This window comes from Megascapheus bottae, chromosome 17 (assembly GCF_031878675.1).
Source record: "Megascapheus bottae isolate mThoBot1 chromosome 17, mThoBot2.hap1, whole genome shotgun sequence".
Taxonomy (NCBI): Eukaryota; Metazoa; Chordata; class Mammalia; order Rodentia; family Geomyidae; genus Megascapheus; species Megascapheus bottae.
Window position 1 is genome coordinate 19,342,425 of NC_143525.1, and position 23,707 is coordinate 19,366,131.

General features: G+C 51.8%; 3 protein-coding genes across 9 annotated transcripts in view; 1 reads left to right on the forward strand and 2 right to left on the reverse strand.

The window, feature by feature from the left end:
• Fmnl1 (formin like 1) overlaps window positions 1–6,175 on the forward strand; it is a 25,206-nt gene extending 19,031 nt beyond the window's left edge. For 2 of the 4 annotated variants that reach the window (XM_090350041.1, XM_090350043.1), the window contains 14 exons: window positions 317–418; window positions 544–817; window positions 1,035–1,346; window positions 1,520–1,644; window positions 2,335–2,537; window positions 2,954–3,188; window positions 3,326–3,394; window positions 3,860–3,940; window positions 4,016–4,145; window positions 4,299–4,462; window positions 4,715–4,816; window positions 4,939–5,034; window positions 5,135–5,255; window positions 5,758–6,175. In XM_090350041.1, the coding sequence (XP_090206167.1) occupies window positions 317–418; window positions 544–817; window positions 1,035–1,346; window positions 1,520–1,644; window positions 2,335–2,537; window positions 2,954–3,188; window positions 3,326–3,394; window positions 3,860–3,940; window positions 4,016–4,145; window positions 4,299–4,462; window positions 4,715–4,816; window positions 4,939–5,034; window positions 5,135–5,255; window positions 5,758–5,861 (2,118 nt within the window). In that variant the 3' untranslated portion in view covers window positions 5,862–6,175. Of the gene's footprint in view, window positions 1–316; window positions 419–543; window positions 818–1,034; window positions 1,347–1,519; window positions 1,645–2,334; window positions 2,538–2,953; window positions 3,189–3,325; window positions 3,395–3,859; window positions 3,941–4,015; window positions 4,146–4,298; window positions 4,463–4,714; window positions 4,817–4,938; window positions 5,035–5,134; window positions 5,256–5,405; window positions 5,507–5,753 lie in introns of all 4 variants that reach the window. The other 2 variants (XM_090350042.1, XM_090350044.1) reach the window with 2 other exon arrangements.
• On the reverse strand, window positions 6,123–14,820 carry LOC150051271 (uncharacterized). The gene is made up of 10 exons (XM_090350093.1): window positions 14,747–14,820; window positions 9,625–9,670; window positions 9,219–9,440; window positions 9,054–9,100; window positions 8,294–8,437; window positions 7,659–7,730; window positions 7,453–7,573; window positions 7,041–7,216; window positions 6,741–6,902; window positions 6,123–6,369 (listed from the first exon to the last, which is right to left on the reverse strand). The coding sequence occupies exons 1-10, from the start codon at window positions 14,751–14,753 to the stop codon at window positions 6,221–6,223; spliced, it is 1,146 nt and encodes a 381-aa protein (XP_090206219.1). The 5' UTR covers window positions 14,754–14,820; the 3' UTR covers window positions 6,123–6,220.
• Window positions 14,821–22,669: 7,849 nt separating this feature from the next.
• Window positions 22,670–23,707, reverse strand: part of Map3k14 (mitogen-activated protein kinase kinase kinase 14) — a 43,131-nt gene continuing 42,093 nt past the window's right edge. For all 4 annotated transcript variants that reach the window (XM_090350055.1, XM_090350057.1, XM_090350054.1 and 1 more), the window contains one exon: window positions 22,670–23,573. In XM_090350055.1, the coding sequence (XP_090206181.1) occupies window positions 23,409–23,573 (165 nt within the window). In that variant the 3' untranslated portion in view covers window positions 22,670–23,408. The remainder of the gene's footprint in view (window positions 23,574–23,707) is intronic.

Genomic DNA, 23,707 nt, shown 5'->3' on the forward strand with positions numbered 1-23,707 from the left:
GGTCGTCTTTCTCAATGAGGCGTCAGCGCGCTCCCACGCTGCGTGGGTCCGTGCGGAAGCCAGGCACCTCCTCCACGGATGCGTGGACCCCAATCCCTGACTCGGGGTCCTGGGACTCCTCCCCACCTACCACCCCCCATCCCGTCCTTATTTACGTGGGTCCAAGTGGCAGGCTCGGCCCACCGTTAGCACGCGGGGCTAAGCGGATGTGGGAGCCTCCCCCGGCCTTCGGAGCAGCCTTGCCTGATGCCACCCCCTCGCCGGCGGTGCCAGTGCTTGGCCGAGGGTGGTAGCTCACCATGTGCCGGTGCCACAGCTGACAGAGCGGCTTCGGGACGCGGAGAACGAATCCATGGCCAAGATCGCGGAACTGGAAAAGCAGCTTAGCCTGGCTCGGAAGGAACTGGAGACGCTGCGGGTGAGGCCAGGGGCGTGGGCTGGGCCGGGGGCGCACGGGGGCCGGGCAGGGTCTCCACCCCCGGGAGAGGCTCAGGGACCCGGTGCCCTGCCGGTGGGCTCTTACTCCTTCTGTGGGGCTCGCAGGAGCGCTTCAGCGATTCGACCCCCATGGGAGCCTCCAGACGCCCTCCAGAGCCCGAGAAGGACCCGGCCCCAGCCCGGGCCTCTGGGCGGCGGCCGTCAGCCATAGAGCTGAAGGTGGAGGAGCTGGAGGAGAAGGGGTTAATCCGAGTCCTGCGAGGCCCGGGGGACGACGACGTCTCCATCGAGATCCTCCCAGGCTCCGTGGCCACACCGAGCGGTAGCGAGGACAACGATGCTCCAGCGCCCAGGGTACCCACCGGCTCCCAGACCCCAGGTGCGCAGGAAGCCTCAGGTGGGGAGGGGTGGGGGTCATGGTGGGTAGGGAGAGGACGGGGGAGGGGCTCTGGCTGTGGGCGTGGCTCAGGTGGAAGCAGGTGGGTGTGCAGACGTAGGACTAGGAGGCGGAGAGACCACCAAAGCTAAGGAGTTGACACGCCCCTCCCCGCGCTGTCCGCCCCTCCCTGTCTCGCCTCATCCCCGGTTGCACTCAGGTTCCCCACCTGCCACTGAGTTGGAGTCGCTTCCCGGAGCCCCGGCGCCCCCACCCCCGCCCCCGCCGCCCCCACTGCCCGGCCTCCAGCCTCCGCCAGAGTCCCCGCCTTCGGCGCCCCCACTGGCTCCTCCCCTCCCGGGCTGCCCGGAGCCCCCGCCCGCGCCGCCGTTGCCGGGAGACCTGACACCCCCACCCCCGCCACCTCCTCCTCTTGGCACCGATGGGCCCGTGCCGCCGCCGCCCCCACCACCTCCGCCTCCAGGAGGCCCCCCACATGCACTCGGGGAGCCCAGCCCGGAGCTGGGCTCAGGTGAGTGGAGTGGACTTGGCGGGGAGGGAGGGAGGAATCCCAGGCCTCACGTCCTCCAGGACCCTTTGTAGTAGGTGAGTCACCTACTGTCAGGGCCTTCGTGGGGAGTGGAGTGGGGGGAGTGCTGGTTCCCTCCAGGATCTCGGCTTACCACTCCCTTTCCATCCCCCCAGGAGTGAAAGCTAAGAAACCCATTCAGACCAAGTTCCGGATGCCACTCCTGAACTGGGTGGCCCTGAAACCCAACCAGATCTCAGGCACTGTCTTCACAGAGCTCAACGATGAGAAGGTCTTACAGGTGAGTCGCCTGCCTTGCTCCCTCCCGTGTGGGCACCAGAGAAGAGATCTCCTGTAGATCATGTTGGGCCATTGGTGTGGTCATCTCCACCTATTCCCCCCCCCCAGTCCTGGGGCTTGAACTTCAAGGCCTGGTCACTGTCCTTAAGCTTTTTCAAGGCTAGTGCTCTACCACTTGAGCCACAATATCACTTCCGGCTTTTTCTGTGTATGTAGTACCAAGAAATCAAACCCAGGGCTTTGTGCATGCTAGCTAGGTAAGCCCTCTACCACTGAGCCATACTCCCAGTTCTCCATCCTGTTTTATAGATGTGGAGGGCTGGGGCCCCGGCATTAAGGCAGAATTCCCTAAAGGCTTTCTTCTTCCTGAGGGGCTTATCCCAACACCCTCACCCCATCTGCCTCTCCTTTTGAGCCCCTTTCCCACAAATAAGACCTTAGCCCTTCTAGTTGATAGGTTGCTTCCCTTTGCCTTTTCTTTGGCTCTGCTGGCCTTTGTCTTGGTCCCCTGGGTTGGATCATGTCATATTTCTTGTGCTTCCCCTGTGTCTACTACCTACCATCAGGGTCTATGGTCAAGCTGGCTCACTGGTTTTTCTCTGTTGGTGGCTTGTGCGCTCTAGAACAAAGCATAGTGCTCCACTAGAAGGAGAGACGTTAACCCTGTCCCCTTTTCTCCTTGCATCTTCAGGAGTTGGACATGAGTGATTTTGAGGAACATTTTAAGACCAAGTCTCAAGGCCCCAGTCTGGATCTCAGTGCCATCAAGGGCAAGGCAGCCCAAAAGGCCCCCACCAAGTCAACACTCATTGAGGCCAACAGGGCTAAGAACTTGGCCATCACTCTACGCAAGGGTAACCTGGGCGCTGATTGCATCTGCCAGGCCATTGAGATGTGAGTACTTGTGTCTCTAGGCTTGAAGATGGCTCAGCTCTTCTAGGCCAAGGTCAAACAAATTTCAGTACAGAGCCCATAACCATCCCCATTAGGGAATCTTCTATTTCTAGACTAGGAAAACTGAGGGTCAATACTGTGAATCCATTCTCAGTTGGATACATCCCCACTCCCTTCCTCTTCCTGCCCAGAGTGGGCATTCAAGCTGAGGGATCTAGAGCTGGGCATCTGTCACTAAAGTATGACGGGGACACAAACTTCCAATTTTCCTTGACTCCTCCCACTTGTTCTCTGAAGATGTCAGCAAATAGCAAATATTAAAGATCATTTGTTTATTCAAGGAGGAGTGCCATCTTGGTCTAAGGGACTGGTGGGTGTGGACTGAGTCCCATTCTCTCCTCTGCTCCATCCCCTAGGTATGACCTGCAGGCTCTTGGCTTGGACTTCTTGGAGCTGTTGACCCGCTTCCTGCCTACAGAGTATGAGCGAACTCTCATGGACCGTTTTGAGCGTGAGCAGCGGCCGATGGAAGAGCTGTCAGAGGAAGACCGCTTCATGCTACGATTCAGTCGAATTCCACGTCTGTCCGAGCGCATGGCCACACTTACCTTCTTGGGCAATTTCCCAGACACTGCCCAGATGCTCACGCCGGTGTGGATGGGTGGATAGGGTGGTGTGGTTTGGGCTGGGAGGAGGGAGGAGACATCTCCCAGCTTGAGCTCCAGAGAGGGCACCTGGGAGTGCTTGAGGCTCTAGGCTCCAACCTACCTCTCCCATCCCTTCCCCAGCAACTGAATGCCATCATTGCCGCCTCCATGTCCATCAAGTCTTCTGACAAACTCCGCCAGATCCTGGAGGTGAGCGCCCAGGGAAAGGGGGCTTGTAGGTAGGGCACACCTTTACCTGTTCAGGAGACTCCTGTCCTGTTCACCTGGCATATAACAGATAATACCCCCACTTCTCACATACATGCTCAGAAAGAAGGGAAGGTGAGGGTAGAGATGGGTGATGGCGTTGCAGTGCACCTGAGGTCCTATCAGGATCACAGGATCTCCTTTTAGAAAGGATGGCCTAGGAGGAGATGTTGGCAACTCAGTTTTGGATCAGAGGGAAACAGTTGGTTGTGCTGCGCTGTTAAGTGCATCCACGTGAGGTATACACACATACACACACAAAAGTACTTGTGTTATGGGAGTGAAGAGTCCATTCAGAATTGAAGTATAGGCTTACTTCTTACCACCTTTTCTCTTCCTTGTATAATATATACTTAAAGGAACTTTCTTAGTTCTGGCACCATGTTGAATTTCTCCCATCTCTCCCAGATCGTTCTGGCCTTTGGCAACTACATGAACAGCAGCAAGCGAGGGGCAGCTTATGGGTTCCGGCTCCAGAGTCTGGATGCGGTAAGGACATGGGTACTTGGCCTTGGGCATAGATGTGACCTAGGGTCCTGGGGCTTACAAGGCATCCTTGTGCAGTTGTTGGAGATGAAGTCAACCGACCGCAAGCAGACGCTACTGCACTACCTGGTGAAGGTCATTGCTGAGAAGTACCCACAGCTCACAGGCTTCCATAGTGAGCTGCACTTCCTGGACAAGGCCGGCTCAGGTATGGGTTAGTGGGGCCTTGGGTGGGGACTGGGGCTCAGTCCTGGGGCCACTAGACTGGGGGGAACTATAGGATACAACATGGTGGGAGTGCTGTTTGATTTCCTGACATCATTCTGTTGTTCTTACCCCCTCCCCAACCAAAAAAAAAAAGTGTCATTAGACAGCGTCCTGGGTGACGTGCGCTCCTTGCAACGAGGCCTAGAGTTAACTCAGAGGGAGTTTGTGCGGCAAGATGACTGCATGGTTCTCAAGGAATTCCTGAAGGCTAACTCACCCATCATGGATAAGCTGCTGGCTGATAGCAAGACGGCTCAGGTGTGCTATGGCTGGCCTGGCTTGGCCTAGTGATGCGAGGCTGGGCTTGGGGGATAAAGGAGAACTTGCCATTAAAACACTCGATGAGGGTGGGGAGGATAAGGCCTAGAGGGGTGTGGCTATAGTAGGGACCCCTCCTTGGAGGGTGGAAGTGAGGGGCCACTCTGCCTGGAGGGGTGGGGCTGCGATGAGGTGGCTGCTGTTCTGAGACTCCACGGGTCTGTGCTGGAGGGCTGATGGCTGTGCCTGCAGGAAGCCTACGAGTCTGTGGTGGAGTACTTCGGAGAGAACCCCAAGACCACATCTCCCTCCATGTTCTTTTCCCTCTTCAGTCGCTTCACCAAGGCCTACAAGGTACATGGGCCTGGAAGTCGGGCTGGAGGCCCTGTGGCTTCTACATGGGCAGTGGGAGGGGCAGGGCCTACTGTAAGGAAGAAGGAGGGCTGCCCTCACTAAGACCTACCTTGGCTCCTCAGAAAGCTGAGCAAGAGGTGGAACAATGGAAGAAAGAAGCAGCTGCTCAGGAGGCAGGTGCTGAGACCTCAGGCAGGGGAGAGACCCCAGCTCCCAAGGTAGGCAGCTGTCTAAGAATCCTGGTACAGGGGAGCAGGCATGTTCTCTAGGGTGGGGTGTGGGCAGAGATCCTGGAGCTGGAGCTGTATATTCCTCTAGTCTCCACCCAAGGCCCGGAGACAGCAGATGGATCTCATTTCTGAGTTGAAACGGAGACAGCAGAAGGAGCCTCTCATCTATGAGGGTGACCGAGATGGGGCCATCGAAGACATCATCACAGGTGAGGCTTGGCCACGCTTCTTCCCTGTCCTCAGCCAGTTCCATTTTCTCCCGCTAGGGGGTCTGACTGCCTTACTGCTTCTTGCTACTTTCTCTGTTTCTCTTTTCCCTTTCCCTCCCTCCCTCCCTCCCCTCACCCACCAAACCTCAGTGCTCAAGACTGTGCCCTTCACTGCTCGCACCGGCAAGAGGACATCCAGGCTCCTCTGTGAGGCCAGCCTGGGAGAGGAGATGCCCCTCTAAAGCCCCCCCCAGGTACCTGCATGACCGGGTTTCCAAGCTGGAGACCATGGGGGCAAAGTCATGCTTTCCTCTTCCTGACCAGCCCAGTGCAGAGCTCAGATGTTTAAGGGTGGGGAAGGGGAAGTCAGATAAACCATAAACAGTGCCCCCTCCATGTGAACATAGTCCTCCATGCTTAGAAGGGTGAAGCCTGTACCCTGGTGTCTGATCCTGCTCTGGGCAGACTCCTGAAGGGCCTATGTGTTTTCTCTGACTGCCAGATCTGCGGAACCAGCCTTATATCCGCTCGGACACGGGCCGCCGCAGTGTTCGCCGGCGCCCCCCAGTACCACCCATGCAGGTCACTGCTGACCTCTCGCTGTAGCCGCTGTATCTGCAGGTGGATTCTGTAGTGGGTGGGGCTGTGGGCAAGCTTGGGGCCTCAGCTTGCCTGGGCGGGGGCATCCCCATCAGGCAGGCACATTCTCCTTGCACCTCAGGCAGTGTTGGCCTCCTCCTTCTCCCAAAAGCTGCTTGCAGCATCATATCTCCCCATAGCCATACTTCGCCTGAGCAGGAGCCTGGCCTGTAACTTATGAAGTGTACCTTCACCCCACCCCACCCCCCAATACGCCCTGCCCTGAACTCTCCTTGAACCTTATTTTTATACAAGATTAATAAAGATGTTTACAAAAGGTCTTCGCCCGCTCCATGCCTGCCTCCACCACACCCAGCTTATGTCGCTCAGCAAACACTTGACTTGTAAAAGCTCTTCACAGCCGATCTCTGGGAACAGGATGGCGAAGGGGAGAAGGGATGCTTCTGCACTAGAGTTGGTGGGGAGGGAGCCAGCTTCAAGGGATGCATTTGTTCTGATGGCTGGCTCACTAAAGCTGCAGGATGGAGGGAGAGAGGGAGGGAGAGAGGGCAGGCCAAGGAGCATTGCAGATCCAGAGGTAGCTAGAATTAGAGACCTACAGGATTCATACCAGCTCATCCTGCCTTCCTGCTGGCAGCCCACTTCCGCCTTCCCTGCCCTCTTACCTGGGTACCTTTTCCCTTTATTCTTTACCCACTCTTCCTTACCATCATCAAGCCTCCCTCTGTGCCTGCTGCATCCCATTTCTTTTGGTTCTGCTCCCACTCTTTGCCTGCCCACCATCACACCCCATCTGCTGTGCCACCCCCACCCCATCTGCCCAGGACAGATTCTTCCATCCTTCTAACTGCAGGGAGGGTGCACAGCTGGTGCTCTGGCTCTCACCTTTGCACAGTGGTCTCAAGTTGAGTGAGATCTTGGGGCGGCTGGGTTGATGGGACTTGGGAAGGCGGACTTCGGGCACTACTGGAATTGCACTCCGTATCCTATAATCTGGCTGCATCCGCCTGGTCAGATTGGGTATCTGAGGGTAGGGACTCCGTGAACCTGGGAGAGGGTTTGTCCGGAAGGAGGAGACAGTGCTGTAAGTGTATGTGTGACATGGGAGGGTCCACCTTCTGCAGGTTGGCCCAGCCTGGCATTTCCATGCCCCCAGCCCATCATCACAGCCCCCTGGGGACATACCCGCTTTGTACAGCTTGTGTAGTGAGGGTGCCAGCTCAGAGCTGGAGAGGCTACTGCCACAAGCTGCCTGGCAGAAGAAATTGAAGCCCCCATGGGAGCGTGAGGGCCGGCCCTGATTGTTGGTGCGAGGCCAGCCTGGAGTCAGCTTCAGAGCCTGCTGCTTCTTAAGGTAGTAGCTTAGGGGAAAGAAGAGGAGCAGTCAGTCCACCTGTGTTTCCTCACAGCTGTGGAAACCCAAGCAGCATGGGGAATTCCTTGTCCTTGGCCTGGGGTTCATCTGGGGCTGAGAAATGGACCCCAGAATTCAGGGATCCCATTACAGAGGCAGGGCCATTAAAGGCTCTTCTTCAAGGGATAGGCTTTGCCCTCCAGATCCTAGGCCCAGAAGCTGGGTGGGGAGGGCGGTGCCCACCTTGTTACCTCCTGCCCAGACTTGGAGGGCAGAAAGCCCTGGCGCAACAGCTTGAACAGCACCTCTAAGAACAGTGTCTGCAGACCCTGAGGATCAGATACTCGGTTGTTCTTCACTTGACCTTGGGATGGAGGGGGAGAAGATGAGGAGGGGTCTTTCTCCCCTGAGGCCAGGCCCACCCTTGTACACCAGCCCTGCTCCCTCACCCATGCACTGAGCCAGCCGGTGATTGTCAGTGAGAACACCTAGAAAGTCTTTGAAGCTTACAATTCCATCACCTGGAACGAGAAAGGAGGGTGCCTGGGTTGTCAGCCCCTGTACAAAGCCTGCTTGGCACATGCTGGCTTGTTAGCCAGGTATTAGGGAAGGCAAAAGGAGACCCCAGTCAGGATGAGAGTGAACTCAGCAATGTTTTAAGGACCATGGAGAGGGGTGCTGATCAGGGCAGCCTCCTGGGAGAGAGAACTTTACAATGGAAAGACCAGGCCCGTAACTCTGTGTGCATGTATGTGCTAGTGCTGAGTCTCGAACTCAGGGGCCTGGTGCTTTCCCTGAGCTTTTCCTCTCAAGATTGGTGCTCTACCACTTGAGCCACAGCTCCACTCCCAGCTTTTCGGAAGTTGATTGTAGCTAAGAGTCTGACAAACTTCCCCAGCTTGGGCTGGCTCTGGACCTGAATGTTCAGCTCTTTGGCACCCCCCCACCCCTCGCCACGAGTAGGATCACAGGTATGGACCAGTGATTGCTCTGCTCAGGCCAGGGACTTTTGTGGGCTGGGTGTCACTCACCAGGAGAGTGTGTGGAGATGAGAGAGGACAAGAGAGCAGGGAGGGGCACTCACCATCCAAGTCTGCCAGATGAAGAGCCTCACACATCTCCTGGGGGCCTAGGTGAATACCTACATTGCGCAGGGCAACTTTCATGCTGCGCATGTCCACGGTGCCTGTCGGGCTGCAGCTGAACAGTTTGAAGATGTCCTGGAAGGCTGAGGGTAGAGTTGGGCGAACAGCCCAGGTTGGACTGTCCATACGGATGGAGCATTATTATAGCTTTCAATACAAACTGTGGCTACTGGGCGTTGACATGTGAGTGCCTATTCAATCCATTTGCACAACTCATGTTTGGAAGATTGTATAAAAAAACATTTAGAATTCATGTGTGAGGTCCCACGAGGCAGGCAGTCTGCCTCTGGAGCTCCATTATTCTGAAGCGTTGTCAGTGCCTGGCTTGTAGCAGCTACTGAAAGCCATTGATAATAGAAAAAGTGATTCTTGCATTGAGGCGTCCCTGTCAACATCACGATGGGATCTGATGTGCAGAGTAATTCCTTCTACCCCAGCCACCACCCTGCATTCTACAGGCCAGCACCTGGGAAGTGGAGAAACTTACCCTTTTTTCCATCCTTTCTGCCTCTCTGCCTTCCTATCCCCCCCTTCTCTCTCTCTCCTCTCTCTCTCTCTCTCTCTCTCTCTCTCTCTCTCTCTCTCTCTCTCTCTCTCTCTCTCTCTCTCTCTCTCTCTCTCACACACACACACACACACGATTCTGGGGCCTGGCATAATCACTGTGTCAGGTTGTAGAGATAAATGATTGGCCCTTACCTGCCAGCTGCCGAGGTGTCAGGGGCGGCAGGTTCTCGCCTCTCAGTCTTCCCCAGGGAGAAGAGATTGAAACAGGACTTTGCATCTGTTATAAAGGAATGCCAGACCAGGAAGGCCTTACCCTAAACACAGCATTCCCAGCTGGGCCTAAAACTCCAACCTCACCTCTGAGACCTGGTATCTGGATCTGACTGAGCCCGATGGGTAGCTGCAGGGTCCTTGAATTCTTTTGCCTTCCGTATGGTCCCTTCATCCTTTGTGGCTGTGGTGGTGGCTTGCTCCGTGTGTGTCTGCTGGACAGGACGAAGCTGCATCCTGCCTTTCTTCATGCGGCTGCCCCCCTCCCATGCATCCTGTGTGAGCAACTTTCGAGGCTTCTGTGGAGACCTGAGAGGCAGGAAGAAGACAAGACACAGACTCCGGGACACCTGGGACCAAGCATGTGGGTACACAGAATCCTTCCTGCAAATTCCACATGAGGTTGTATCCATAGTCCTCCACCCAGGCCTTCTGAGGACAGAGTGTGACACCTCCCCCAGCTCCACTCCCCACCAGCCTTGGTTATCTGTACCTTCTCTGTATAGGTGGGGATCGCTTGATCTTCTGTCCTCTGCTGCCTGAAAGGCAGAGTCACAGGCTCTGAGACTGCTCCAGGGCCCCAAGCCCACAGGCCCACAGGCTGCCTTTGTGTTAGATTTTGTTTTGACAGGAGGTATACCCACTCCTTCACCATAGACTAGCTACTCCCTTCTGAGATACCTTCTTTTTTTAGTCTTCTGAGTTTCTGCCTTCTTTTAAAGGCCTCTGAATTTGCATATGCAAATTATGGATGCCACTCAAGATGGCAGAAGTCCAGAAAGAGAATAGGTCAGAGTCCCAAAGCCAGGGCTGAGATTATGGAGTTAAATCCAACATAAACCCACCTGCTACGTTAAAAAAAATTCCATGAAATCTTAAGAAATTCAAAGACTAGAAATCATACAATGTCCACTCTCATATCAAAATGGAGTGAAATTAGAAATTAATAACAGAAAGGTAGCTGGAAAATCAAGTACTGGGGATTAACTAGTAGACTTCTAAATAACACATGGGTCAGGCAGGGATGGTACATGCCTATAACCCCAGCATTTCAGAGCTGGAGGCAGGAGGATTGTGCAAGGCCAGTCTGAGTGACAGACAGACTATCTCAAGATCAAGACAATCCCATGCATAGGTCAAAAAAAAACTTTTGAGAAATTTTAAAATATTTTAAAAAATTATGCTGCTCTTGGAACTAGGACTCAGGGCCTGAGTACGATTCCTGAGCTTTTTTGCTCAAGATTATTGCTCTACCACTATCTCAGAACTGCCATCCTCAGATCTCTTAAGTAGTTAAGATTATGGGCATGAGCCACTGACATCCAGCTTTTGAAGCCAGCCCAGGCAGGAAAGTCTATGAGACTTTTATTTCAATTAATCACATACAAAAAAGCCTTAAGTGAAACTGTAGCTCAAGTGTTAGAGCATTAGTATAAAAGCTCAGGGACAGTGTCCAGGCCCAGAGTTCAAGCCCCAGGATCAGCAAAAATGAAAATACAGTTCATTCAAAATTTGTAGACCCTAGTAAAAGCAGTGTTTAGAGGGATATATATATATATATAACACTAGCCAAGTGCTAGTGGCTCACACCTATAATCCTAGCTACTCATGAGGCAGAAATTTGAGGGTCACAGTTCACAGCCAGCCCAGGCAGGAGATTCCTTAAGACTTTTTAGCTCCAATTCACTGCCAGAATACTGGTAGTAGTGCTGCGGCTCAAAGTGGTGGAATGCTAGCTTTGAGTGAATAAGCCCAAGGACCGGGGACTGGGCCCTGAGTCCAACCCCCAAATCGACAGAAATAAAAAAGACAGAAAAGGAGAAATCTAAAATCAATAATCAGAGCTCCAACCTTAGGAAACTAGAAGTAAGTTCAAATAAAAAAACTAGAGTAGAAATCAATATATCTGAAAGCAGGAAATCAACAGAGACAATTATCATAACAAAAAGTTGTTCTTTGAAAAGATCAATAAAATGAATAAGGCTCTAGCCAGGATATCCACCCAAAAATTAAAGGAGAAATGATAAGCTACAAATAGCAGAATGAGAGAGGAACATTACTACAGAGCTGTGGACACTAGAAGAACAATAAGAAATGTTACGAAAACCTGGGTTTGAAAACCTGCATGAAATGGACTAATTCCTTGAAAAGCACAATCTGCCAAAACTCATATATAAATAATGACCACACCTGTGTCTCTGAGTTCTACCAAACACTGAATGAAATATTAATTCTCTACAATTTCTTTGAGCAGATCAGAGCCAAAAGTCTATGTCACTATGTATTCTGTTAGGCCATCACTCTCATAATAGCAAAACCACTGCCAGAAAACCATAGATCTGTATCTCTCATGAATACAAATGCAATCATCTTTGACAAGAGTTTTAGCATATTGAGTTAGCATCATAGCTGGGCTTTGGTGGCTCATGCTTTTAATCCTAGCTACTCAGGAGGCTGAGATCTGAGGACGGCAGTTCAGAGCCAGCCCAGGCTCTATTGTCAGTGAGAGTTTCATCTCTAATTAACCACCAGATAACCGGAAGTGATGCTGTGGCTCAATGTGGTAGAGTGCTAGCCTAGAGCTGAAGAGATCAGGGACAGTGCCCAGGCCCAGAATTCAAGCCCTATGACCAAAAATAAATAGATAAAATAAAAAACCCATTCACTTTTTTGAATATTTAAAACTGGAAAGCTTAAGTCTACCTAAAACCCAGCATATAGGTATTTTTATAGCAGCTTTTATTCCTAATAGCCCAAACTTGTAAGCAACTAAGATGTCCTTCTGTAGATAAGTGGATAAACTGTGGGACATCTGGACAGTGGAATATTGTTCAGTGCTAAAAAATAACTGAGCTGTAAAGTTATGACAATGGAAGAAATGTAAATGCATATAACTAAGAGAAAGAAGTCAATGCGTACAGGCTACACACTCTATCATTTCCACCTCTTTCTAGAAAAAGCAAAAGGAGAGAGAGGATCAGAGGATACCAGAGATTGGAGGAAGGAGGGATAAATAAGGAGAGATAGGGAAATGAAACTATTCTGTGTGATACTCCCATGTTGGTGTGTTATACATTTCACAAAGCCAATAGAAACCATGTCACCGAGAGTACACCCTAGACTAGGGGTTGTTCAGTTGTGGGGAAGATTGTATAGACAGAGTCAGTGACTGTGAAAAATCTTCTGTGCTTTCAGCTCAAATTTTCTGTGTACTTAAAACTGCACTTAAAATATAAAATTAAAAAAATTCCCAGCTGAGCTTATGCCTGCAACCCTAACTACTGAGATCTGAGAAGTGCTGTTCGAAGCCAGACCAAACAAAAATATCCAAGTCTGAACTCCAGATGACCACCAGAGAACCAGAAGTGGTACTGTGGCTCAAAGTGGTAGAGGACTAGCCTTGAGCAAAAAGAACTCAGGGACAGTGCCCAGACCCTGAATTCAAGCCCAGGAGGAACAGAAAAAAAAAAAATCTCTAAACGAAAACTCCGGAGTTCTGAGAAACAAATGACACTTCCGATCCAGGCCTTTTTCCAACCCACATCTCTCCTCAGTGTTTAGCTTCTGACTCTTTTTGCCTTTTAGTCTTGGCTCTTGTTCAATTGCTTCTCTTCCTCCTGCCTAATCCATTCCACGAATTCTGACCCCTTCCTTCTTCAAACCTCCCAGGGTTTTGAAACTGGGAATGGTCTTGGCAATGAAAGCCCAGAACTGGTCAAGAATTTGACTAGGACTTGGTGTCACTTGTAATATCAGCACTTAGGGGGCTGAGGCCAGGTAGACACCACATTATAGGCTGCCCTGGACTAGATAGGGAGAACTTGTCTTAAAACAAAACAAAAGTGGGGTGCTGGTGACTCACACCTGTAATCCCAACTGAGGAGGCTGAAACCTGAGGATTGTGGTTCAAAGCCAGTCTGAGAAGGAAAGTCCTTGAGACTCTTATCTCCAATAAACTACTCATTACCCAGGCCCTGAGTGCAAGCCCCATGACTTGTACACACACACACACACACACACACACACACACACACACACACACACAGACCCACAAGGGTCCAAGCTAGCCTTGTCCCTTTCTCTAAGACTCCTCTCGCCATCCCACACATTCTGAATTCCTTTTCCTGGATTCCTTTCCCTGCTAGAAGCTCTTCAAGGCCTAACCCCAGACATAGGGTGGCTCATTCATTTGTGTGCATGCATTGTACCTGCGCCTGGTACATGAGCCTCACTTTGCCCTCCTTCAAGCTCCTGACACCATCTCTTCCCCTCAAAAACAGAGAACTCCCTTCAAATTTGTTCTTTCCAGAGGGGAACACCTCAGTGGACAATCTCAACATTCCCTGGCTTCAGGCTTCAGGGCTCTGAGGTTTCCCAGGAGTGGTATGGAAACTTTCAGGGGGCTCGTAGGTGAGAGTGGAGGGGTATTACCCAGGGAGAGTAAACAGGCAAAGGAAAGGCTAGGAACAGTGTGCCAGAAACATCAGGGACAAGTGGGGTTGTGACAACTAAATTACAGGTGGTCCCTAAACTAAAAAAATTGGTAACAGCTGGGTACTGGTGGCCTATGCCTGTAATCCTAGCTACTCAGGAGGCTATGATCTGAGGATTTGGGTTTGAAGCCAGATCAGGCAGGAAAGCCTATATGACTCTTTTTTCCAATTAAGCATCCCCCACCAAAAGCTAGAAGTAGGGCTGTCGCTCAAGTGTAGATCACTAGCCTTGAACAAAAAAAGCTCAGGTGCAGCACCCAGGCTCTGAATTCAAGCCCCAGGAAATACACACATACACACAGAGGACAGAGCCAAGCACAGTGGCTCATGTAATTCTAGCTACTTAGTTCCTGGGCAGCCTGAGTAGAACAGTTGGAGAGACCATCTCAACTAAAGAAACTGGGTATGGTGGCATGCATCTGTCATCTCAGCTACAGCAGGAAATGTAAAACAGGAAGACTGAAGTATAGAAGCACTGTCCCAGGAAACTAACCAGTGCTAAAAAGGTCTAGAGGTATGGTTCAACAGAGAGCACATGACCAGTAAATGTGAGGGCCTGAGTTCAAACACTAGTATCACAAAAAAAAAAAGAAAGAAAGAAAGAAAAAGAAAAAAAATGAAGAGAGAAAAAAATTGAGACCAGAATGAAATAATCAGGTGAACTCATTGGTCCAGAAGGATTTACACAAAATGTCTGGGGCCAGCACTGGAGGCTTTAATGGTTCTGTCTAGTCATTTCTCTGGAGTTTAGGGGATAACAGCTTAAAATGGATTTTCAGCAATAATGGACTCCCTTTCTTGGTTCCTGATGGCTCGGAGCTGTAACACAAGAGAGACAGTGTCACTATAGTCCCTGGGACAAGATGGGGAAGGGGAGATGGGAGGGGCCTTGCAGTTTGGAGGAAGCCATTCCAGTAAAGGAATCTCCTCCTTGCTGTGCACCTGGCACTCTGGGCTGAGTCTATGTGTCATCAGAGGCCAGGAACACTGGAGCCCTGGCTCCCTCACTCTCTTTCATAGTGTTCTGGACCCCAGGGCCATGGTCATCAAGCTGGCTTTCTAATACCACATGACCCTTCCTGCCTTGAATCCAGGTCCCCAGCCCAGCCCTGGAGAGCTCACCCTCCATGGTCCCCAGGCCTCCTCTGGCCCTGGCCTTGGCACTGCGCCTCAGTCTACCGGAACCTTATTTCCAGCATCCTTTATGAGGTCACTGAGGTTGGTGCTTCACTGAGCTTCTCCCAGGACCCTGTTCCACTATTGGACACCCCACAGGCATCCGTCCCAAGGCACCCACCCTGAGTCCAGCCAGGGCACCCACCCAGGGCCCAGCCAGGGCAGTCCCTGGTGGAAGAGCTACTGCCTTGTTGCACTTACTCATCCTGGGATTCCTGCGTTTTGGATTTCACAGTCGATGTCTGGACAAACTTCACCTCCCCTTCAAGGGTGGCTGTCTTGATCTCTTTCTTGCTGAAGTCTAAGAAAGCATGAGGGAAGTTTGTGCCTTTTTGAGTCCAAGTTTTCTGGAATTCTACAGTTTTTAGTTTCTCTGTCAGCCCTCGTTCCTCTTTAGTGGGCTGGGAGGGCTCTGAAGAAGGTTCTGGATCCTTCTGTAGCACAGGTTTGAGCATTTTCTCCAAACTGGGCAAGTCCACATCACTAGTAGAGGCTACAGCCAGGGAAGATGCAAAGTTGATCAGATCTGATAGAGCGATGGGTGCTGAGAGATGGGAGACAGGAAGGTGGGGGCTTATGGGCTGTGGCTTGGAGCAGGTGGCTGGTAGAGGTGGCGTGGTAATGGGGACAGATTTCTGCTCCAGGTGGCTGATGGTAACCTTCTTGCTTCTATCTTTGTTCTGGATTTCAATCACCTTGTGCATGTTCTCTGAGGCCTGGACAAGCTTGTCTGACCAGAAGAGGTGCCTGGAGGTCTGCGCGTGGATGGAGCGATATTGGATGAATTTCTGGTCCTCCTCTGCATTGCTGCAGATGGAGTCTATGCTCCACTGGTTGAAGTTGTGCATCTCCTGCAGCTCCTCTGGGTTGTGAGGAAAGGTCTCGACGGTATAATCTGGCTGCTTAGAACTACTTTCACTGCAAGAATCCAGGCTAGCCACCTTCCACAAGGGATCCATGTCCATCTCGGTGCCAAACTTAGCTTGCTTCTCTGGCTTCGGGTCTTGGAGTGGGGGTTTCTGAGCTACCTGAAAGGTTGCAACTAAAAGCTGAGGTAAGAGCTGGGAACCCCCCTCCCTGCCACTCCACATCTCCCCCTAGTGCTATGCCCCCCTTACCTCTACTCACATTCTGCTGAAGCCTGTTTCCCTCCCCATTTGCCCCTTTTTGGAGACTTGTGTGAGACAGAAAGGCTGGTGATGAGGCTAAGGGTGTGGGAGGCTGAGTCTTGGGATCTACAGCCAGTGGCTCACACCTGTCTGAGGATTGCAGTTCAAAGCCAGACCAGACATGGACGTTGATGAGGCTCTTATCTCCAATTAACTACCAAAACTGGAAGTGGAACTATGGCTTAAGTGGTAGAGCACCAGCCTTGAATAAAGCTAAGGAACAGCGCCTAAGCCCTGAGTTTAATACCCAGGACTGGACGGGCACACACGCGTGCGCGCGTGGGCGCGCGCACACACACACACACACACACACACACACACACACACACACACACACACAGATGAGCTGGTCAGCTGGTCAGGAGTTTAGAAAAAGGAGCCTCGGTGAGCTCTGGTCCTTGGCTACATCTTCCCATGTGTGGGGACACTCACTTCTGCTGCTGCATCATGGTGGTGGCTGGGGTCATTCCTAAGACAGAATAAGTCAGGGTGAGTGATAGGTGGGCAAAGAGGGTAACTTTAGGGAGAAGAAGGGGTCTCTGGAGTCTTAGGTCCCCCACAGAGACTGGCAGGATGCATTCAGCTCATCCACTCTTTGCTGTCCCCACCATACCCCACTGGGGTAAGTATTTCTTCCTTCCCTGAGTTTCTTCAGAAGCCGGAGAGCTTGCCAGTCCACTCCCAACCCCAAAGCAGAGAGACCTGGGAATCCTCATTCTCTCCACGTATTGTAGCTGAGCCAGTGTGGCTCAGTTGGTGAACCAATGTCCACAGGTGGCTCTCTGTGGGGGTGAAGTTTAGGGCAGTGCCCACCCATCTATCCACCCACTTGTCCACTCTTAGCATGGCAGAGGTGGGAAGCTGAAGATTGTGTGTGTGTGTGTGTGTGTGTGTGTGTGTGTGTGTGTGTCTTCTCAGTCCCAAGTATGTTCAGCCATTGTTATCCCTGCTCCTTCTCCAAGCTACCTTTTTCCCACACAGCTCTGTCCTTCCTTAACCAGGCAGCAGACTCTGAGGGGTCAGGCCCCATCCATGTCCCTGCTGACACCTTCAGTGTCTGGGGCTGGACACTGCCCTGGGGAGATTTTTAGAAAGGGGCAAAATGGAGAGGAGTCCAGTAGGTGTGTGTGTGTGTGTGAGAGGTACATGGCGTTAAGGGGAAAGAAAGGCCTAGAGTCGTTGGCTGGGGAGGTCCAAAATCACGGGGAGACTGGTTCTCACTGTTTCTCCACGATATCCACCGCATTCTTGCCACAGCAGGGAAATGCATTGTCACCTGTTGGGGAGAAGGAGGTGAGGGGGGAGCAGGATGGGGGGACGGTCCCTGAGAGAACCTAGAACCAAGGCTAGCTGTGCTTCTGCCACTCCTTCCCCTCCACTCTTCAGCCCATCTCACCCTGTTCCTCCTCCTCTCCTTGCCCTCCTGTCAATGCCCTCAGCCCCACTGACTCCTCCTCTCCACTCAACATTCTGCCCATGCCTGACTCTGGGATCTATCACTACCCTCCACCAGGGTTAGTGTTGACTTGTCTCCCTGCCTCCCTCCCTCTGCTACCACAGCCTAAATATTTTATGTGCTTTCTGGACTATACAAAAATAGACGGGGCTCATTTGCCCAACATATCGGAGCTCATGGCTGCTGAACTGGGGACTTGAACATAGGCTTAAGAAACTCAATTCTTGCCAGGTACCAGTATCTCATACTTGTAATCTTAAGCTACTCAGGAGGCTGAGTTCTGGAGGACTGGAGTTTGAGGTCAGCCTGGGTAGAAAATTCCCTAAGATTCTGTTCCCAAATAACCAAAAAGAGAGAGCTGCAGAGGAAGGGAGAGGGAGAAGGAGAGGGAGAGAGGGAGGAGAGAGAGAGAGCACATGCATTCAAGCCAAAACTTTCATAAGACCCCCCAGATAACCAGAAATAGTTGGGTCTGGTGGCATGTACATGGCATTCCAACTTTAACAGGAACTGTAGTTAGGAAGACTGATACAAGGTAGCCTGGGAAAAAGTGAGATTTTTTTTTCTTCAGTGAGTCATGGGGCTTGAACTCTGGGTCTGGGCACCGTCCCTGAGCTCTTCAGCTCAACGCTAGTTCTCTACCACTTGGACCACAGCACTACTTCAGGTTTTCTGGGGGTTAACTGGAGATAAGAGTCTCAAAGACTTTCATGTCCAAGCTAGCGATCCTCAGATCTCAGCTTCCTGAGTAGCTAGGCTTGGGCTTAGGCTCAGGGCCTGAGCCCTGTCCTTGGACTTTCTCAAGGCTAGAGCTCTCCCACTTGAGCCTCAGCACCACTTCCAGCGTTTTTCTATGTATGTGGTACCAAGGAATCGAACCTGGGTATTCGTGCATGCTAGGCAAGCACTCTACCAGTAGGCCAAACTCCCGGCCCCAGCCTGTGAGACTTTTATCTCCAGTCAACTACCAGAAAACCAGAAGTGAGGCTGTGTCTCAAAATGGGGCCCAGGCCCTGAGTTCAAGCCCCATAACCGACCCCTCCCACCCAAAAATTGTGAAGTGACAAAAAAGAACCAATTGGACATCTGGTTTCAAATTCTAAAAAAGTGACCCAAAAGGAATAGAGGACATGAAGAGAAAATTTTTTCTAGGCTGAAGTATGTTTCTTAATGCTTCTGAAAGGTAAGTCCTGGTAACCAACAAAGTTGAAAAATCACATTGGGCGTTCCTCATTCTGAGGGAAATGGCTTTTAACATGGAATTTTACATCCAGCCAAATGGTCATTTCACACATGGACTCATAAAATGTACTTTTTTTTTTTTTTTTTTTTTTTTTGCCAGTCCTGGGCTTGAGCTCAGGGCCTGAGCACTGTCCTTGGACTTTCTCAAGGCTAGAGCTCTACCACTTGAGCCTCAGCACCACTTCTGGCTTTTTTCTATGTATGTGGTACCGAGGAATCGAACCCGGGTCTTCATACATGCTAGGCAAGCACTTTAACCACTAGGCCAAACTCTCGGCCCCTCTTTTTTTTTTTTTTAGGAAGATATTTAATGTGTTGAAAGAAGATGAAGGCATATGACAGAGGCCTAGGACCAGTTCATTTTGGTGTAGGAAGATGGTGCATGTTGGGCAGTAGGTTGGAAAAAAAGAAGTCCTAATAGAATAATCGCTTAGATGAAGAGTTGAAAAAGAAAACTAAGACTATAAAAAAACCCCAAAGGGCTCGAGACAATTTCCAGTTACAGTGGCTCACACTTGGCATCTGAGCTTCTTAGGAGATTATTGGGAAGACTGCAGTTTAAGGCAAGCCTGAACAACAAAACCCCTCAGACTTCATTTCAACTAGTAGCTATATTGGTAGTATACATGTGTCATCCTAGTGACGAGGGGCGTTGAGCTTAGGAGAACTTCCGGTTTTCTGGTGGTTAATTGGAGATAAGAGTCTCACGAACTTTTGTGACTGGCCTAGCAATCCTCAGATCTCAGCCAGACTGAGCTTCTTTCCTTCTTTCCTTCCTTCCTTCCTTCCTTCCTTCCTTCCTTCCTTCCTTCCTTCCTCCCTCCCTCCCTCCTTCCCTCCCTCCTTCCTTCCCTTCTTTCCTCCCTCCTTTTCTTCTTTCTTCCTCACTCTTCTCTTCTTTTCTTGTGCTGGTACTAGGGCTTGATCTCAGGGACTGGGTGATGTCTCTGATTTTTTTTTTTCTTTTTTGCTCAAGGCTAGTGCTCAGCTAGGGCAGACTGGGCATTGAGACTCATTGCAGTGAAAGAAGCTGAGTAGGATGCCACACATTTGTTATCCCTGCTATTTTGGGAAATCTAAAATAGACATGTACCTGGGCAGAAAGCAAGACCCTATCTCAAAAGAAAACAGCACAAAAAGGGTTGGATGCATGGTTTAGAGTTAGAGTGGCTTGGGCAAGAAGCATAGTCTAGTGGTAGAGTGCTCGCCTAGCACACAGGAAACCCTGGGTTTGATTCCTCAGTACCACATACCCAGAAAAATCTGGAAGTGATGATGTGGCTCAAGCAGCAGAGCATTAGCCTTGAGTAAAAAGTGTCTGAGGACAGTGCCCAGGCCCTGAGTTTGAGGCCCAAAACTGGCACACACAAAAAAAGTAGAGTGCCTGTCTAACAAGCACAAGGCCTGCAGTTCAAAACTCTAGTACTACTCCTATCCAATATATATATATATATATATATATATATATTATATATATGTCTCTTACTGTTTTTGCTCAAGGCTAGTGCTCAGCCACTTGAGCCAGAGCTCCACTTCTGACATTTTAGCATTTAAGTGGAGATAAGTGACTCAGATTTTCCTGACCTACCTGGCTTTGAACTGTGATCCTCAAATCTCATCCACTTGAGTAGCTAGAATTACAGGCCACTCATGCCTGGCTTTACGCCCACCCCCATTTCTTACCTCAAGTGCACAGACTGTGCATTCAGAAATAATGGCCAATAGGATTCTGCATGCTTGACCTTTGTCTTCCTTTCTAGTCTTTTTTATTATCAACATTATCTTTACAGTATTGGGGCTTGGGCTCAGGGCTAGTACTCTACTATTTGAGCCATGCTCTTGATCTATCTACTCCTCCCTACAGCTGAGATTACCTCACGCCTAGCCAGTCTTTCACCTCTTGGTAGCCTCCTTCTCAAAGCTCGGTTCATCCTACAGTCTGTTATCTTAAATAGAAACCTGAGTCACCTAGGACTCCTTCTGCAGCTCCCTGCCTTCCACGTGTGACTCTGACCTTGGATGCATCCCTTTTCACTCCCGCTGCTTTTCCCCTCGCGTCCTGGGTACCAGAGCCAACACAAACATTTGTGGTATGAGTGCTTTGCACAGCCTCCCTATGCACTGTGGCCCCACCTTTCCTCTGGGGTGAGGACACACACACACAAGGCCGCGCGGCTACAGGACAACAGGACCCACTCCGCCTGACAGCAGGCCCAGTCGGCTCCAAGCCCTGGGATATTCTTTATTGTGCTGACGGCCAGTGCCCGGAAGTGGGGGACTTGGTTTAGGGCCCCCCTCCTCCCCCTCCAGGTCGCCCCAGGACCCCTGGGCTGCGCCTTTCCCCCATCCCACCCCGCCGGCCGCGCCCCGCCCGCCCGCTCCCACCTGTTACCCCCATGCTGACGGGGAGGCTGTGTCGGGGTGGCCAGAAGTGGGCTGGTGGTCGCTCCCCCTCCGCCTCCAGTGCGCTTTTTGGCGGAAGGGGTAGGGGACGGAGAAGATACCGGGGCGCGGGCGCCTGTGATGTCGCCATCTCTGTGACGTTCCCGGGACCCGCGGGCTGAAAACAGGGCGGGTTTCCCGGCGGGCGGCGGCGGCCCGGGCCGCGGCGAGGCGCCTCTGCAGCTGGCCGGTGCGTGCGGGGAGCACAGGTAAAAGCTTGAGGCTCGGCGCGGGGCGGGGTCCTCGGTGGGCGTAGTGGGCTGCTCACCCCCGCTGCACACGCACCGTGCACGCACACTCGTGCGTAGCTTTGAAAAGGAGCCAGGTCACACAAGCCATGCTGTGCAGTGGCTCCAGCTCCGCGTCTCCTGCAGGCTCCGCTCCACGAATGAGGATCGCACGTCCAGCCCCATGCGCTCAAGCACACACAGCACCTGCTCAGACCCACACACTTGTCTTTTATTTGGGGGGGGGGCGGGGAGGGAGCATCTACCACTTGAGCCACAGCATCACTTCTGGCTTTTTGGTGGTGAATGGTTGATAAGCATTTCATGGATTTTTTTTTCTTTCCTTCCCTGGCTGGCTCTGAACTACAATCTTCAGCTCTCAGGCTCCTCAGTATCTGGGTAGAGGTGTGAGCCACTGGTACCTGTCAAACCTTGGGTGATGGGCGGAAATGTGTGTGTGGGGGTGACTGGAGGCTGGTGGCATGTACCCATCTTGGTATCTGGTCAGTGCCCGGGCCACTTAATTTCCCTCCTACGGGTTCTGGTATCTCCTCTCCCCCCCATAACAGCTTAGCTAGAGACTTCCAGGTTGCCACTGAGTGATGGATGGTTGGCCTAGAGGTAGAACTGGAAATACTGGGAGGAGGAGTCCCCAAAAAGGTGGGGTGAGGGGCGAGGGGGGGTACTTGCAGACATCCACTCAGAAGGAAGGCAGCTGTGAGGGTCCAATGAGCAGAAAGGCAAGAGAGGACACAGTTTAAAAGGCCCAGAGACATCTGTCATCACTGCAAATTTTATTGCTTAAGAGCTCTGTACAGTTGGTAGCTGCAGCACCAAGGCTGTGGTTTTTCATGTGTTGGGGCCAAGGTCTCTTTCTGGAGCAGCCTGGATCCATGGGAAAAGCTGAATAGAGGTCACCTTGACTAGATGTGGGGTCCTAACGTCCCTTCCCCCCCAACAATTCACAGTTGATTTAATGCTACATGAGTTCTATAAATCTAAGCAGCTCCCCTAAGAGAACAGGCTGGGCTGGGACCATAGGGCAGGGGTAAGGGGAGGCTTGTATTAAATCCAGGGGGCTTCAGGGATCAGGTGCACGGGGATGGGTCAGGACTGCATCCCTTCACCCAGCTCCTGGCCTGCTTGTGCCCTCCAGAGGGCAGCCAGGAAAGTGCTTAGAGGTTATCAGAGTGCAAAGTGCTGCTGGCAGAGCCCTGCGTCCAGGAAGCTGGTAGGCTGGGATTGACGGCATGGCCTGGGAACAGCAGTGCGGACATCTGCCTTCTTCAGCACTTATCATGTCTCACCCCCAGGCCATTATCGTCAGCTCCCCACATTCATGGATGAGGGAATTGAGTGCCAACTAGTTGGAGTGGATGCTAGGTTGGCTAGACCCAGGGGAGATGTGGGGGCCAGCAGCAAGGGAGACACATGCTTGGGGGCTGTGAACCGGTCTACTTCAGTACCTTCTCTGGTCCTTGGCTAAACTAGAGTTCAACTCAGGACCTGTACTATGACAGCCTAAAGGGGGTTACATTCTATCCAGGAGTCTACTCAGTGTCAGCCATTCCTTCCTGTGCCATCCACTGGAGGTTGATGGCCAGGGAGGCCTGGCATGGCGTTAGAAGACCCACTAACCCCAGGATGAGCACACCTGCTGCCTTGTAGCTCTACCACCTGGGTGTGAGCCTTGGAGACTCTCCTACCTGCCTGGGTGCTGAGAGGCGTAGGGGCTCATCCACTCCCTGCAGACTCCCCTAGCTCTGGGCAAGTGACCATTAATTCAACTTGTTGGAGCAGCTCAAAGAACACCCTCTGCTCCCGGGGCTCCTAGAGAAAGCATCCTCCTGATTTCTCCATTCCTCATCTGGATGGAACATTCTCTTGGCAAGGGCTTGGCGGACTCAAGTGGAAGTCCTAGGAGGCGTTTCACAGCCCTCCGTATCACTGCTGCCAGCTCTGTTTTCACCATTGAGCTCAGGGACAGCAGATCCCCTGCATTTCAGGGCCGAGTTGAGCACCAAGAAGGAAGACTGCTCTGGGCAGAGTAGGGCCAGTTGTGGAAGGCAGGGCTAGGGTCTGTTCTCCAGCTGGCCATGTTTGATCCTCCAGCTCCAGGCAAAGCTGCAGTCAGGGGCCAGAGTACACTGCAGGTCAATGCCCGAGTCTGGTACTTCCATGTCATAACGAACAGGCTGTCCATCTTTGGTCACCAAGCTGAAGGCTGTGGCTGGAATCTGAGGATTGAGCACACCAATAGGCTGAGCTGATGGCATGGGATTCAGAAGTATAACGTATACTTAGAAGTATAAAGCTGATGTAGTCTCCAAGCATGTTGGCACCCATCTCCTTCCAGCCAAACAGGCAACGC